This window comes from Podospora pseudopauciseta (assembly GCF_035222475.1).
Source record: "Podospora pseudopauciseta strain CBS 411.78 chromosome 5 map unlocalized CBS411.78m_5.2, whole genome shotgun sequence".
Classification (NCBI taxonomy): domain Eukaryota; kingdom Fungi; phylum Ascomycota; class Sordariomycetes; order Sordariales; family Podosporaceae; genus Podospora; species Podospora pseudopauciseta.
In genome coordinates, this window is record NW_026946666.1 from 2,081,823 (window position 1) to 2,096,433 (window position 14,611).

Sequence of the window (14,611 nt, forward strand, 5' to 3'; positions counted from 1 at the left end):
CATGACTTATCCTTGGACTGGGCAGATGTATGCTCTTTTTACGTCAAGGAAGTACAGTACTGGTATAAACTCGCATTTTAGGTCGATTTTACCTGGACTCTTTAAGATTGGGGCTTGATTTTTGGGTTCAGGGAACCTGAAGGGTCCAAAAAGGCTGCTTGACCCTTTTTGAACATAGGTAGATGCTCTTGGAGCCTCATACACATTCACATGTGGGTTTTCGTGCCATATTGGGTCAGGATTGGGCCCAAAAGTAGATATAGCCTCACCAGTCAAGCTTTTGCCCCATGATACCCCAGATCCCCCAGATCTCCGGATCGTGTGAAACCCATCCGGGCAGGGCATCCGCTCTCTCGGGCCGAGCTGCCTGACAGATCTAGAACCCTTCAGGCTCGTCTTCTCTCCCATGCGGCCCTTCCCGCAGCTGCCAACACTGGGTCAAAGTCCATCTGCATCCGCAATTGTCATGTGTCATCAGGGTGAGAGTGGCTCTTCCCCAGGTCTTGGAAGCGAACGGAGATGGCAGTTGAGCAGGACAGAGCCAATCAAGGCCGGCCTCGGATGGCATGGAGTTCTGTAAGGCTGGAGGGTGTTGACACACACCTAGGTGTGCCTGCTAAAGCAGCTCCCCTGAGGAGCCGAGGAGGCTCCATCAGTCCATCCCATGTGTCACTGTGTCAATGTATCAGGGCATAATCCACCTAGCTTTCACATCTCTATCCTTGGTGGAACGCCGGACACGTTCTCCATCGATTGTCATGGAATACGCAGACAGATTTACACATCCCAGGAAAACCAAGGTGAACGGACCCTGATTCCTGGCCGCTGTGGCCGGGATTCTGAGAGTCGAGGTTTAATGGAGAGGCAGATACAGAAAGAACGAAAGAGAGAAAGAAACCCGAACGACACGCCGGGTTGCGGATGGCTGGCGCATGAGCTGTCGTCGAGGCTCACATCAGGCCTGGCCCGCCTTGCACCACAACTGAGATTCCACCACCAAGTTCCGACAGGGTTGCCCTGCTGGGCGGGGCCCTGATTTCCCGGCAAAGCTCGAGAAAAAAAATACCAGCCGCAGATCTAGAGTGTGCATTATTTCTGGTCGGATGCTGCTATGCCCCATTCGGAGCCTCAGGAGCGTGTTATGGCGCTTGGACCACCGCGTCACCTTGCAACTTTGGACCGGGGCTGCCTTCCTTTGTGCCTTATTTTTTTGCCAAATCAAGCGGCATGTCCCCACCTTTCGGCGCGGTACTCAAATCAATCAGTCAATCAGCACCACGGCACTCGCATGTCGCGTCAGCTACAAAAGGCCCATCCCCCCTCGCCGGCTGCATTTCTTCCTCCATCAACCAACTCTCCCACAAACTCTTCCACGCCCATCAAATCGCCAGATCCATCCAGAACTTCGGTTCACTTCGTCTTACTTACCCAACAACCCATCTTAAAAAAACGCCAAAATGCCCCCCAAGGCCGCTGACAAGAAGCCCGCCAACAAGGCCCCCGCCACTGCCTCCAAGGCTCCCGAGAAGAAGGATGCTGGCAAGAAGACCGCTGCCTCTGGCGAGAAGAAGAAGCGCACCAAGGCGCGCAAGGAGACCTACTCCTCCTACATTTACAAGGGTGAGTGGCATTCCCGGGCCGAAGCGCGACTTTGCCCATCCTCGAGTCCCATGCAGTCCATCTGGATTTCGCTAACAAACTTTGCAGTCCTCAAGCAGGTCCACCCCGACACTGGTATCTCCAACCGTGCCATGTCCATCCTCAACTCTTTCGTGAACGGTATGTTTCTTCTGTCCAAAGCAATCCGTCTTTAAAGCGCGCCTTTTCTGACCCTTGTGCCCGATAGACATCTTCGAGCGCGTCGCGACCGAGGCTTCCAAGCTTGCCGCCTACAACAAGAAGTCCACCATCTCATCCCGTGAGATCCAGACCTCCGTGCGCCTCATCCTTCCCGGCGAGCTTGCCAAGCACGCCGTGTCTGAAGGCACCAAGGCCGTCACCAAGTACTCGTCGAGCACGAAATAGGTGGTTGGATGATCTTGTCTTTTCTCTCTTTTTTTCTCAATAGGGCATAGGATTTGCTTTGGCATTTGGGAGTCATGATGAGGCTTGCGCCAGGGCACACAATCCTTGGGGTCTCTTAATGCAACGCGTCACGGATGGTCTGCTTTTTATGGGGGCAATGTTTTTTTTTATCGGTCAATTACGGGGTTTTTGCGGTTGTACACTACATACCTTGATATCAGGGTTTCGGGCGAAATGAAATCGTGCATATGAACAAACCCACCTGGTCTCCATCGGTAAATGTGACGATCGGTCCTCTCTTGTTTGCACTTCTACCTCTCCATGTCTAATTTTGTGTTGGTCTATTGGAATTAATAGAACTCAACATCCAGACATCGCGGCACAGATAACTAAGACACGAACATGTTACGTATTTGGGACCTACATAATCCCTTTGGGACTATTCATGATGATGGTTTACGAAAAAAAATAATCTCAAAACTCCCAACACACATCATGTACGACCAAGGCCAGCCTTCGACTTCTTGACGACCTGAGCGACGGGCTCCAAGATCCCCTTGTTCTCCAAGGCTCCCAAAGCCATGCCTTTGCTCCAGCCCATCTTCTCCAACATCGCGCGACCTTTATTTTCCTGGCCCAACTCAGGGGCAGAGGCGCCAACCACCTCTCCTTCTCGAAGTACCAGGGCTTTTACGCTCACATGTGCATTTCCTCTGAATCCATCCCGGGGAGTGTCGCCCCGTGGACCAGCTACGTCAGCACGGGGGAAGTACTTGCGCCCCACCCGGCGGACGGCACCATCTACCTGGCGTGTCGCTTCTGTGATCTGGTGCGGTTTGAATGTGATGGTCCGCTTGCTCCGGTAGAGAACCGGCCGGCGTGTTGTGCCCTTTCCGGTAGACTGGGACTTGACATTGAATTTCAAGGCAAGCTGGTGGAGGACCATACGCCCATGTTTGTCGAGCGGGGGGAACTCAAGACTGTGTCACCGAGTTAGCCTACGTTTGTTCTAGCTCCGATGCCTCAAATGCCTTACCGCTCATCCGAGCTGATCAGAAAAGCCACCAGCTCAGTTTTGAAGTCTTCCAGTCTAAGGCCAACTGGATACTTGACGCGCAAATCGTCGGGGCTGGCGTTCTTGTCAAGAAGACCCTGACCACGTAATGACTCACGGGCAAGTTTGCGCTCTTTCTTTCGTTCCCGATCGCGTGACCAATCCAACTTCAGTTTTGCCTCGATTTCAGAATCCGAAATGTTGAAATTGGGTGGTTGTTTGGAGCGTCGCTTGCGGGGGACTGGCACAGTCCAGTCGGCAAGATCCAGATCATCAAATGCATCAGCAACGGAGCTGGCATTCGCAGATTTGGCGAACGATGAGGATGTTGCCCTTTTCTGGCCTCCCTTCTTCGCCCCTCGTTTGCTTACTCCGAAAGACTCGGGTATCAAAACAAGCTCGTCGCTCCCCAACCCAAGCTCTTCCTGCTTGGCAAGAAGTCGTGCAAGCTCCTCGTCATCCATATCGGCGTCCATATCGTCGTCTTCATCTGGCTCATCGTTCTCATCCCCGTCATCTTCGTCGGCATCACTAAGACCAGAACCACTAGACTCAGCTTGTTGTTCGTCGCCTGACAAATCTTCAACCACCGGTATGTCATTCTCGTCACCGGAGCCGAGGTTGAGAGCGAAATTGTCACCCCCAAGATCCCGACGGTTGTTGAATGAACGTAGCTGGTCTGAAATAAAGTCATCCTCTGGGTTGGCACTCATGTTGGCGATATAATCTGCCAGAATGGCGTCCTCTTCATCATCTTCGTCGGTTTTGGGAATCTTGGAAGCTTTTGAACGGCTGCGCTGGCGTCCTGCTCGTTTTTCGCGGGCTACAGGAATCACTTCGGGATAATCACGGAGGCTCGTTTCCTCTGCAGCTGTAGGTTCGGTCTTATGACCGGTCGGAGTTATGGCGGTTGTGGTATTGGTAGCAACGCCGTTACGAACCACAAAGTTGCTTTGCGGAACTGTTTTGGCGTTACCTGCACGGCCTCTGAAGAGGATAACTTCCTCGCTGGAATCAGATTCGGCCAATGATGGCTTCCGAATGGGAACCAGGGGTGGCGGATGGACAGCACGGTGTTTGTCTCGAATAGCTTTATCTCCGCTAACGTCGAAGAAAAAGAGGTCTTGTGCCTGTTCTTGGGGAGTCTCGCTGGAGGGGTTGTCTTGAGACGTCGAGTTGGAAAGAACCATCTTGCCCTTGGCCGCTGAATCTAGCTCAACGAGAGTCGTCTTCTCTATGACAGCCTCCGCGGATACGTTGAGGTTGACGTCCACGGTAGTGATGTCCATGTCGTCGGCCTTGCTCTCTGTAGCCTCGCCAGGGTGAACTTTGTCTTGCTCGATATCTTCAAGAAGTTTTAAAGGCTCGCTGTATCCAGCACTAACAAACGATACAGGCTTTTGTCGAAGTTTCACCGTACCGGAAGTCCAGGCTGAGTCAAGGTGGTGGGACTGAGTGTTCCTAACCTCATCCTTCAAAGAGAAGTCTGTTGGCGTTAGATGAGCTAAGTCCTGCAACCAAGACAGGGCGGAATCTGGAAATCGTACCATTTGAGTGCGCAACACTCTGGAAAAACGTCGTTGAGGAAAAGGAACTGACATGGCCCTGGACTCTGGGGGTAGATCGAAGGTGAGCAGCCTTGGGGCCTGCATATGGCCGCTTTCCCCTCTTTGGCGGCATAGTCGTCAAAAATACAAATCCTATCGTTTGAAGAAGCGGGAGAAGGGGATATTTCGAATTCAGCGAAAACCGGCAGGTGGTGCAATGCCGAATATTTTATGCGGACAACTCTGGTAGTAGAATGAATAAGCTGCGGTGGCGTAGACGAAATACCCGGGGTCGAAGTCGGTTCTTGGCGTGTTTTCTGGATGTTGGGAACGAAAGTCCAAAGAGAGTGAAAATCTCCCAGCTTATCCAGTCACACGCCTTCCAGATAAACTTGTGGCCTGGCAAGTGATGTCTGGGGATGGAGCAGTGCTGCCGTTGCCTCAGTGGCAGGAGGATGTCATGAAAGTCTAGCTTTGTATTACTCTTGGCACGCAAGGAAGGTACACTGTTGGAATTGGAGGGTTAGGGTAATCGTAAATTGACCCAAAGGGCTTGGCGGTCGCCGGGTGTGCACTCGGCAGGCAGCCTTCGCCACAGCTGGCATCTGGTCGTTGTGGAGACCCCCGCGACTCATATGACATACCTCCCTCATGAGCTTGTCCTACCTCTCACCTCTCAAGATCAACCCAGCTTTCTTCCTTCCAGCCTTCTGGCCGTTCCAAAATCAAATATTGCCGTGCTGCTCCCTGTGGTGCTCCGTCCCATATCGTTTCGTTCGCCAACTTCATCTGTTCTTTGCCTTTGGGCCATTGCTAGAGCCTCTTATCTCCTGCGCAGTGACACTGCATGCCCTTCTTTGTTAGTTCGCGCTACGGTGTAGCTGGTGTCCTCAAGAAGCTCACAGGATCCATCCGATCAGGAGGACAGGGCTTCTAGCAGGCCGGCATTAACTTCCACCTTGTTTTTGAACCACATTGAAAATCACTGTCGCGACCGTATTCTTTTCTGCTTCTCTGCTTTGTTATAGCTTCACCAAATCCGATGAAGTCGACGCGCTCAGGCAGCAACAACTGGCAATCGGCCGTCTCGGGAACATCACCCAAGATCGCGACTGCGATGGAGGCAGCGATATCCGCCGGGGCCGAGGTCAGCCGTGTAGGCCGACGCATCTTGCAGAGAATCTGGGACCCAGAGCCTACCAATGATCGAAGCAGCAATGAACCAGTGTGGTGTTTGGGTTGCTCATATCTCCTCGATACAAAAGAATACGGCACACCCCCTACGCTCACCACCAGCACACCACCCGCAGATGCCACTCTTACCGCTATAGTACCCGAGTCTGGGGCAGGCGTGGAATCGGAGCCACGAAGAGCCACAGAGAAGGCAGGAGTGCCGGTGAATACATCGAATGCAAAAGCAGTTGCCCCAATCCCCGTTGCGGCTAGTGGTCAGCACCAGCTACAAGTGCCCGAAACACCTCCTCTCTCCGTTGCCAGCAGTTTTGATTCAGCTCTTGCGTACGAAGAGCCCGGTCAAGATGGCGGCTGGCCCCCGGCCTTTCTCGATGATTTCGAGTCCCGCATATGGATGACATATCGTACCGGATTCGAAGTAATTCCTCGCTCGACCGACCCGAAAGCGGCCGCAGCCTTGTCCTTTACCATGCGATTCAAGACTTCTTTCGGGGACCAGACCGGCTTTTCATCAGATACGGGCTGGGGATGCATGATCAGGTCTGGGCAGAGCTTGTTGGCCAATGCAATGTTGATCAGCCGTGCAGGACGTGGTAAGGAATCTCCGGCCATGCTTGCTATTGTGTGTGTGAACTGTTGCTAATTTCGTCTCTCTTGTGCAGCTTGGAGACGAACGACGAACCCTGACATCGAACGCGAAATCGTGTGCCTATTCGCAGATAATCCTCGTGCTCCATATTCCATACAGAACTTTGTCAACCATGGTGCAGCTGCTTGTGGAAAGTACCCTGGAGAGTGGTTTGGCCCATCTGCGACGGCACGGTGCATCCAGTACGTGACCCTTCTCTGGATGGAAACTTGGCTCTAACAAACAACAGGGCTCTGGCCAAGAAGCACGATAGCTCCCTGCGAGTGTACTTGACACGAGATCTTCCTGAAGTATACGAAGACAACTTCATGTCAACCGCGAACCCTGACGGCAACCACTTTCACCCGACATTAATTCTGGTATCTACGAGGCTGGGGATTGACAAGATTAACCCAATCTACCATGAAGCGCTCATATCTACCTTACAATTGCCACAAGCCATTGGTATTGCTGGGTAAGCAAGTCCTGATGCACCTTGCATATTCACGCTCTCTAGCCTCTGTCTAACACATTCCAGCGGACGCCCGTCATCATCCCACTACTTCATCGGTGCTCAGGGGCAATGGCTCTTTTACCTCGATCCCCATCACCCACGGCCGGCGCTTCCTTATCGAGAGAATCCGAATGACTATACCATAGAAGAATTGGACTCCTGCCACACCCGACGATTGCGGCATCTCCACGTTGAAGACATGGACCCTAGCATGCTCATTGGCTTTCTCATCAAGGATGAGGATGATTGGGATCTGTGGAAGAGCTCTGTCAAGCATGTTCAGGGCAAGGCCATCATCAATGTCTCGCCTCATGACCCGGAGCACGGGATGGGTTTCGGTCGAGCGGGAGCGATTGATGAGGTGGAGACACTGAGTGACGGGGACGACACAGATACGGTGCTTGATTTATGACTTGTTTAAAGGTAATATTTTTGGATATGGCAACAAGTAGTTCTGGGGAAAGGGGCGTTGCCAACGCCGTGGTGTGCATGCCCAGGTTAGGGGACTTTCAACAAAACCTTCTCCCCGCTATGATGTTTGAGAATCGAGGACACTCTGCTCGATTAGATGATGCACAGCACTAGCTGATACACACACCGGTATGGTGATTATTTCTTTCTCTTCTGTTTTCCAGATTTACCAGGCGTGGCAGAGACCGGAGCTGCATGTTTGAGTTCTTTGATGTGGTCGAAGAGCTTATTCTTGCTTGGGAATGCCTCTTTACATACCACACATTGTAGCTGAAGCCCAGCAGTCAGCATCGAATATCATTATTGAGCTTTGCAATACACAGAAACCTACCGAATCCTGGATTTGTGACTCTGCCTGCCGAGCTGCTTTCTTTTCTCGCTTCAGTTTCGCCTTACCAACCTTTTTACCTGGCGCCGGTTCGCTGAGTGTGAGGTTGGCAACGCTCGCAGCTGTAGAATCTGCCAAGTCTCCGCTATCGTCTGCTTGTGGCTGTGACACCTTCTTGGTGGCTCCTGCCCCGTTGACAATGCGCTCTTCCACCGTGGAACGTGGTGCATACTCGTCATCTTCTGGACTCGACGATGATTGTGTGCTCTGTTCTTGATCATCATCCTGCTCGACGGGCCCTTGCTTTTCTTCTCCGGTCCTCCCGTCCTCAGAGGCCAGCGGTGCTGTGTTGGTCATGTCCCTCTCTCTCTGGATGACTTGCGCGTCCTGCTCTGGCTGTGGAGACTGCGGCGTAGATGCCCCTGGTGAATCTTGAGGATTTAGATCAAAGTGCATGTTTTCCTTTCTCATCTGTCTTTTCAACTGCTGTACTGCCTTGATATGTTTCTTGCTCTTTTCGTGAGCCTCGAACTGTTTCTCACTCCTAAACGTCTTGTTGCACACCACGCATTCGATCTCCTCAACCTCGGACTCTTCTTCCGACATGGAAAACTCGCCCTCGTAGTCTTGGCGTTCTTTCGGCTGCGCCCAGTCTGGCACCACGTACTCGGCCATCTTTTCCTGGTGCGCCGCCCGCGACCGGGCCGCCTGGGCTGCCGCGGAATTACGAAGGACCTGCTGCCGTTCCGCCTCAGACTGTGTGTTGGGAACATAACGGGGATCTCTTTTCTTGACAAACGCAACCAAAGAGAGGACCGCATCGTTGAATTCTCTGATGCCCTCATCGCGAAGCTTCTTGTTCTCCTTTTCCATCAAGCGACGGATCCTCCTGTCTGGTGCGTGCGCAAGATGGTGCACATCCTTCCACTGAAAGGATTTCCTCGTCGAGAAGCTTGACCACACATTATAAAACGACTTGCCCACGGTGTTGTAGTCGTCTTCCGCTTTGCCAAACGGTGGGTAGTGTGTAGGGATGGTTCCGTCCCACTCGCAGGCTGCAGCTTCTTCTGCGGCAAGCTGTTCGAAGAAGACGTTCAATATCCCAAAGAAACCACGCGGGCTGTCATCCATCGGTACGCTGGAATTGAATCGACCCATCAGTGCAAAGACAGCATTCGCCGAGGTGTGATTGCCGGGGTCCTGTCCGCCAGGCGCACCCCCAGCCACTTCGTCATCACCCCTGAGGATAGCATCTCGATGCGAGTCGTACCAAGCTCGTTCCTGGGGGTCCGATAGTATTTCGTATGCTGTTTGTAGCTCGGCAAACTTCCGCGTCGCGTTCTCGGTATCGTGGTAGTTGCGATCGGGATGCAGCTCCAATGCCTTTTTCTTGTAGGCCCTCCGAATTCTACATCCAAAAGGCCTCAAAGTCAGACTACATTCATCTTGTACGGGAGCAGGGAGTCTCTCTCACTCTTCGTCCGGCACCTGACGATCAACTCCTAGAACTTCATAATAGCATGTTTTCTGCTGGGTGACGATGGTGGCCGCCTGACTGGCACCCCGAGGTGTGGATTGGTCAGCTCCCATTCGTATAATAAAGGGTGTTTTGATAGTTGGGTGCTCAGGGTTCTACACGTCCGCTGAAGAAAGTGATAACGAATCAAGAAGCATGTGCATGTTTCCATGCTCCTGGGAAGTAAGGGTCCGAGGGTCCTTCCAGAGACGTTTATGCTTGTCATGCTGCCAACATTTTAGTGGGGCCATGGCGGGGGCGGGGCTACTGTTGGAAATCTTGATGGAGACCATTCTGGTGGGCTGACCCATCATCACCACAAACCTACAGGCCAAATAACGACGAAATCCCGATTGGGAAAAGTGGCATGTGTCTCAATGCCCACCACAAAATAAGAGGTGCATCTAGACTTTTCACGAATACATGGCGAGGTCGGACGAGCGTTGAGGGATTCAGAGTTCAGGGTTCAGAGTTGTTTACGGGTTGAAAAAGGAGAGATGAACACGCTCGATTCCGTCTGATTCCTTCTTTCGCTAGCTTAAACGCTCCGAACGTTTGGCCGCTGCTCAAAGGCGCCATTACAAACCTCTTGCTTGACAGACTGCAACCGCCACCCATTTTGTCACGTTGACCGTGGGGAAATGGTTAGGGGGGAGGCCAAGCAACCACTACCAGGTGTCCTATCCTTGGCTTCCGCGCTTTGGCTGGGTCTGGCCGTCTGTCACCTCGTCTTGAACCACCTTCACCGAGAAGCAACATTACCTATAAATCCCATCCCGCCCCATCTTGACCCGCGACTGCAAATTCGGCACCCTGAGAAGCATATCGAGCGCCTTGTCTCGCCATGCACATGCCATCCTCGCAGTTACATTTTAAGCCAGCCAGGTCAGTGGTAACATTACGATGAAATTCGGCCACGCCTTCAAGGAGGCCTTGGAGGCTGAGACCTATCCAAGACACTGGGTAGACAAGGCGGTTCCCTATCGTCAGCTCAAAAAGATCCTTGGTAAGGTGCGGGAGGAGCTGATAAACAATGGCTACGATCCGGACACGTTACAAAAGCTGGTGGCTGAGCGAAATGCCGAATACCGCCTAGAGTCGGACGACTCCCAGCTTCTGAGACCCAAACTGGTTGTGCGTCCAGCCACTACAAGTGCTCAACCTCTGGATCAGAAAACAGAAGTCGACTCGCTGCCAGAATCACCAGTATCTCTATCTCCCACCTCTTCAGCCAGCACAGAACCTGGACCATCAGCCTTGACACATGACTCTGCGCCCCCGTATAGCCATCGCCAGCAACAAACCAGTGACGGCGAGTGGGTTGACGTCCCGTTGGATGCCGATGCTCGCTTTTTCAGTGTCCTCCAGCAGGATGTCAATGAGTTGGATACTCTCCAGGACAAGGAGCGGGTTGCCATGATCGAAAACATCCACGTGATTGGAAACGAGATCGCACAAGTAGCCAGACCGCGAAAACCAGTCATCGACTTCTCCCGGTCAGATCTGTATCGCTGGCGCGAGATTCTGGACCTCTACCTCTCGGCCGAGGTCTTCTTCTCCACCAACGAGGTTTCCGGCGGTGCTCGCAGCAGCGACAGAGCTCGCAAGCAACTCGTCTGGTTCCAAGAAGAGGTGGGCAAGCGCCAGCTGCCGCAGAAGTTCAAGATCAAGTCCAGCGCCGTCGCCTTCCAACACTTCCTCTCGTTGAATGCCACGCTGCTGCAGAACTTGCAGTTCCAGGAACTGAATCAGACAGCCATAACAAAAATAATCAAAAGTAGGCTCTCGGAATGCTCAGGGTGCCACTCGTCCCATCTTCAAGCCGTCCACTAGACTAACTGCTCCCCCTTTTGCTGTAGAATTCGACAAGAGAACGTCACTGGGGGTGAAAAAGACTTTTCCAAAAGTCATGAACTCGGCACACTTCATCTCCGAGACCATATCCAAGGACATCTGCGCCCAGCTGTCTCGAGACGTCATCAGCCTTGTCCCACAAGTCGTGGATTACACGTGCATTGTCTGTAAGTGACACATATGTTGTGCAGCCTAGCGGGTGGGCTGTGTTTCGGTGCTGAGGCCAGGAGAGAACCAATGTAATGTCTTCGATACTGACCTCCCTCTCTCTATCTCACACAGGCCTCTCCATATGTTGGCTACCCATCCGACTGGACTGCGACCATCTGTTTTGCATCCGGTGCATGATCAAGATGCAAAACAGGCAAAAGCGCTTCTGCCCGCTATGTCGAGCCGATGTGATTCAACGGGCCAACGAATGTATGTTGTCTCTTTCAATCCGGCTGTTTCATGAATCCTGGTCGCTAACCTTCCACACAGCACATATCGATATGGAGCTCGTTCGATACTTGGAAAGGTGGTTTCCAAAGGAGACCAAGGAGAAGCAGAGGAACAACGAGGACGAGCGGCGAAAGGAGCTCCTGGGCGATTTGTACGTGGAAGGTGCACAGCCGCCGTGTATCGTGATGTGATCCCCTGTACAAGGGAAGCAAAAAAGGAAGGGATAATTTACCTAATGGAAGTTGTACATAAAGTCAGACACAGTGATACCTCAGCAGGAGTTTTGAGCGAATTGGGTATGGTAGCATTACGGGGCTTTGGTTGATGTTGCTTTCAAATTCTATGCGTTTTCTACACGGAACTGCCTATTGCGAGCCGTGCTCTGCTACATGCAATGCAGCTTGAAACACATTTACAATATCAGCAGTGTCCTCCAACCCGACGCTGATGCGGATCAGATCAGGGTCAACACCAAATTGCGACGCCCATTCCAACTCTTGATAGTGAGCCAAAAGCACATAGGGGGATGTCAACGTGAAGTTGGTTCCCAGGCTTGGCCCCTTGGCTGTGTCAACAGCATCGTAAAATGCAACAGCCTGCTCCTTGCGGTGGAACACGACCGAGATCAACCCGCCGTACCCTCCACCAGGAACCTTGCAGGCTTCGTAGTTGGCGCTGGACTCGTTATCACGCGGGTAAAAGACCGCCTTGATGAGCTTGTTCTCACGAAACACATCACAGATGGCCTCAGCGTTGGCGTTGATCCGTTCAATCCGAGACGCAAAATCCCGGCTATTTCGCTCCATGAACATGACATCCTCGGGCCAGTATGTGTCCTCGTACCCCGTGCGGGCAAAGTCTTTTAACGCAGAGTAGTATCGACTGTTTGGGTTAAAGATGGCACTGCCTCCCATGACGTTGCAGTCACCCGAGAAGATCTTGGTCAAGCTAGAGACGACGATATCGGCGAAGGGGAGAACGTTGATGTTGGCAAAGGTCCCGATTGTTTCGTCCACCACGACGGCAAAGTCGTATTTGTCGGCCATCTCGCGGATGCGGGCAAGATTGGGGCAAGTGAGGAGCGGATTGCCCGGGAATTCACAAAAGAGCCCCAGGAAGCGCTCGCCTGCTTTCAGCCGAGCTTCGAGGTCGTCAAGGTCGGCCTCGGACGCATTGCCGTAGAAGACGCATCCAGGGCCAAACTTCTCAAGAATCTTGAGGGTGTCAACATAAGGGAACCCGAAGTTGACCGACTTGAGACCTCCACGCGCTCCAAGAAGGGCACGGTGAGCGTTAAAGATGGCGTTCATGCCGGCTGGGAAAAGATAGATGTCGTCCTCGCGGAGGTTGACAACACCACGGGTATTGGATTCCATCTCCTTTTCGGGCACCGGGCTAGATGTTAGTTCACGATCGCTTCTGAGCGCCCCGGCAATTCGCCGTTTGATGGCAGATTTGGCGGGCTCAACAAAAGAAACATCCAGGTTCCGACCGAAGCGCTCCTCCAAGAATCGCGACGTCTCCTCTCTGTCAGGGACGGTTGTTGACGTTTGGGATGTGGTTGATGGCTTTCCTGCGTCGAGAGAGCCCCCTCGTTGGTAACGCCTTGGTCCTCTGCATGGCTTTGGGCTCATGGGCGCGGCCGTGTTGGGGGATTCATCCACACGCAACAGACCATCCTTGAAGAGACTGTGACAGAACTCTGCCCTGCGGCTAGAGACACCATCGCCCGTGTGCTGCCAATACTGCTTCAGAAAACCGAAACCCTCGGGAGAGCAGATGACGGCCGAGATAGAGGGAGATAGCCCACGAAGAGCCTTGGACTGCGGGTTTACCGGGTCAAGAACCAGATGCAGAACTTCAAGAGATGACACGATGACAGGAGGAGCGCGTAATTTGACAAAGCTCACACACCGGGCAGCAACCTGACGAGTTGGGAACAGAAAAGCAACCAGCCCTTTTTTCCCAATTTTCTCCAGAATGTCTTTGGCAAAAGCTTGGATGCTCCTGTGGATGAAGAAGCTGGAGAATAGATTGCCGTTTTAGTATCATGGCACATGATCAAGACCTTTGAAAATGAACGGTGCGAGCAGAAAAGATGAAGCAAGTGACATACCGAGGATAACCAGTGGTCATACTGCCAACAACCCAGTCCTCTCCTTCTTCATAACCAACATTTGCTCTCCACGTTGGTAGTGACACACTCACCGCCTAAGCAATCATCAAGATGTTGTGGTTAGCCACCGAGACCGAACATGTTTAAACATTAAGAGTGACCATAAAGTTGCTTACATGCTCCGTGTGCGGCGGGATAGACTCGCCGAGGTTGAAGGCGGGCATTGTATCTCAAGAAGCGTAGAGTCACAGTTTTGACTCGGTTGTTGCGCTCCTAACTTTGCAATCTCTCTGTCCTCGGCTTCGACAGCACGCAGAGCGTGATAAGATGGCGTCTGTTATGAGGTGATGTACGCCGAAATCAGCGAGAGATTCCCCAAGTTTCTAGACAGGAGAGGAAATGGTCGAGCTCGATTGGTGGTACGGATACTGTCAAGGGGGATGGTACACTAAAACGGTCCAAGGTAGAGATGTGTGGTGGGTGCAGAGTGGATGGGTGTACCCACCTTTCCGACCTCCAAAATTGACCAATTATGAACTTTATTTTATACTAATGGAATGTTCCATGTCCCTGTATCCGGTCCATCGTCTTAACTATGCCGCCACAAACTGTGTGGGATGGCGTGGGTTGGACTATCAAAGCGAACAGTTGCACATTATATTCCGAGTATCGGAGGCAAAAACGGAGTCATTTTTTCTACCGGCTTCCTGATTTCTTGGATGTGTACATGCCTTACGGGTAACCAGCTTGTATCCCTCTTCCCTCCCGCCACTACCAGCGAAACACATGGCATTCAACACCAAACAAGAGCAGATAGAAGCACTGTCTGGTGCCGCTATGTCAGTGGGCAGTGACCAAGTGTGCTTGCCATGCCAAATGGTGTCAATGAAGCTTTGTGGACAGCGACCCCCACTTCTCCGGAA

The 14,611-nt window shown here is 52.4% G+C and overlaps 6 protein-coding genes across 6 annotated transcripts; 3 read left to right on the plus strand and 3 right to left on the minus strand.

Moving 5' to 3' along the window:
- The first annotated feature begins 1,007 nt into the window (after positions 1 to 1,007).
- HTB1 (histone H2B) lies at positions 1,008 to 2,291 on the plus strand. Its single transcript, XM_062913131.1, has 3 exons — positions 1,008 to 1,620; positions 1,708 to 1,779; positions 1,847 to 2,291. The coding sequence occupies exons 1-3, from the start codon at positions 1,458 to 1,460 to the stop codon at positions 2,023 to 2,025; spliced, it is 414 nt and encodes a 137-aa protein (XP_062764392.1). The 5' UTR covers positions 1,008 to 1,457; the 3' UTR covers positions 2,026 to 2,291.
- A 216-nt stretch (positions 2,292 to 2,507) lies between these two features.
- Positions 2,508 to 5,326, minus strand: SQS1 (squalene synthetase-like protein). Its single transcript, XM_062913132.1, has 3 exons — positions 4,627 to 5,326; positions 3,062 to 4,565; positions 2,508 to 3,005 (listed from the first exon to the last, which is right to left on the minus strand). The coding sequence occupies exons 1-3, from the start codon at positions 4,757 to 4,759 to the stop codon at positions 2,519 to 2,521; spliced, it is 2,124 nt and encodes a 707-aa protein (XP_062764393.1). The 5' UTR covers positions 4,760 to 5,326; the 3' UTR covers positions 2,508 to 2,518.
- ATG4 (Cysteine protease atg4) lies at positions 4,799 to 7,538 on the plus strand. The gene is made up of 4 exons (XM_062913133.1): positions 4,799 to 6,413; positions 6,483 to 6,651; positions 6,699 to 6,923; positions 6,987 to 7,538. Exons 1-4 carry the CDS (start codon positions 5,669 to 5,671, stop codon positions 7,372 to 7,374), a joined length of 1,527 nt encoding a protein of 508 aa, XP_062764394.1. The 5' UTR covers positions 4,799 to 5,668; the 3' UTR covers positions 7,375 to 7,538.
- QC763_505440 (uncharacterized protein) lies at positions 7,386 to 10,688 on the minus strand. Its single transcript, XM_062913134.1, has 3 exons — positions 9,236 to 10,688; positions 7,765 to 9,169; positions 7,386 to 7,703 (listed from the first exon to the last, which is right to left on the minus strand). The coding sequence occupies exons 1-3, from the start codon at positions 9,349 to 9,351 to the stop codon at positions 7,572 to 7,574; spliced, it is 1,653 nt and encodes a 550-aa protein (XP_062764395.1). The 5' UTR covers positions 9,352 to 10,688; the 3' UTR covers positions 7,386 to 7,571.
- Positions 9,378 to 11,960, plus strand: QC763_505450 (uncharacterized protein). Its single transcript, XM_062913135.1, has 4 exons — positions 9,378 to 11,054; positions 11,137 to 11,298; positions 11,414 to 11,551; positions 11,612 to 11,960. Exons 1-4 carry the CDS (start codon positions 10,181 to 10,183, stop codon positions 11,761 to 11,763), a joined length of 1,326 nt encoding a protein of 441 aa, XP_062764396.1. The 5' UTR covers positions 9,378 to 10,180; the 3' UTR covers positions 11,764 to 11,960.
- On the minus strand, positions 11,853 to 14,354 carry STR2 (Cystathionine gamma-synthase). Its single transcript, XM_062913136.1, has 3 exons — positions 13,865 to 14,354; positions 13,689 to 13,783; positions 11,853 to 13,594 (listed from the first exon to the last, which is right to left on the minus strand). Exons 1-3 carry the CDS (start codon positions 13,910 to 13,912, stop codon positions 11,938 to 11,940), a joined length of 1,800 nt encoding a protein of 599 aa, XP_062764397.1. The 5' UTR covers positions 13,913 to 14,354; the 3' UTR covers positions 11,853 to 11,937.
- Positions 14,355 to 14,611: the final 257 nt, after the last annotated feature.

Bases quoted from the DNA above. Each gene is read 5' to 3' on its own strand.
- SQS1 (XM_062913132.1), bottom strand. From the start codon at position 4,759: ATGCCGCCAAAGAGGGGAAAGCGGCCATATGCAGGCCCCAAGGCTGCT. The intron at 4,566-4,626 runs GTACGATTTCCA...TAACGCCAACAG, and splicing joins GAGTGTTGCGCACTCAAATG to ACTTCTCTTTGAAGGATGAG. The intron at 3,006-3,061 runs GTAAGGCATTTG...TCGGTGACACAG, and splicing joins CTGATCAGCTCGGATGAGCG to TCTTGAGTTCCCCCCGCTCG.
- ATG4 (XM_062913133.1), top strand. From the start codon at position 5,669: ATGAAGTCGACGCGCTCAGGCAGCAACAACTGGCAATCGGCCGTCTCG. The intron at 6,414-6,482 runs GTAAGGAATCTC...TCTCTTGTGCAG, and splicing joins GATCAGCCGTGCAGGACGTG to CTTGGAGACGAACGACGAAC. The intron at 6,652-6,698 runs GTACGTGACCCT...AACAAACAACAG, and splicing joins GCGACGGCACGGTGCATCCA to GGCTCTGGCCAAGAAGCACG.
- QC763_505450 (XM_062913135.1), top strand. From the start codon at position 10,181: ATGAAATTCGGCCACGCCTTCAAGGAGGCCTTGGAGGCTGAGACCTAT. The intron at 11,299-11,413 runs GTAAGTGACACA...TATCTCACACAG, and splicing joins GGATTACACGTGCATTGTCT to GCCTCTCCATATGTTGGCTA. The intron at 11,552-11,611 runs GTATGTTGTCTC...CCTTCCACACAG, and splicing joins GATTCAACGGGCCAACGAAT to CACATATCGATATGGAGCTC.
- QC763_505440 (XM_062913134.1), bottom strand. From the start codon at position 9,351: ATGGGAGCTGACCAATCCACACCTCGGGGTGCCAGTCAGGCGGCCACC. The intron at 9,170-9,235 runs GTGAGAGAGACT...TTTTGGATGTAG, and splicing joins CGTCAGGTGCCGGACGAAGA to AATTCGGAGGGCCTACAAGA. The intron at 7,704-7,764 runs GTAGGTTTCTGT...GCTGGGCTTCAG, and splicing joins AGTCACAAATCCAGGATTCG to CTACAATGTGTGGTATGTAA.
- HTB1 (XM_062913131.1), top strand. From the start codon at position 1,458: ATGCCCCCCAAGGCCGCTGACAAGAAGCCCGCCAACAAGGCCCCCGCC. The intron at 1,621-1,707 runs GTGAGTGGCATT...CAAACTTTGCAG, and splicing joins CTCCTCCTACATTTACAAGG to TCCTCAAGCAGGTCCACCCC. The intron at 1,780-1,846 runs GTATGTTTCTTC...TGTGCCCGATAG, and splicing joins CCTCAACTCTTTCGTGAACG to ACATCTTCGAGCGCGTCGCG.
- STR2 (XM_062913136.1), bottom strand. From the start codon at position 13,912: ATGCCCGCCTTCAACCTCGGCGAGTCTATCCCGCCGCACACGGAGCAT. The intron at 13,784-13,864 runs GTAAGCAACTTT...ATGATTGCTTAG, and splicing joins TCCCGCCGCACACGGAGCAT to GCGGTGAGTGTGTCACTACC. The intron at 13,595-13,688 runs GTATGTCACTTG...TCTATTCTCCAG, and splicing joins ATGACCACTGGTTATCCTCG to CTTCTTCATCCACAGGAGCA.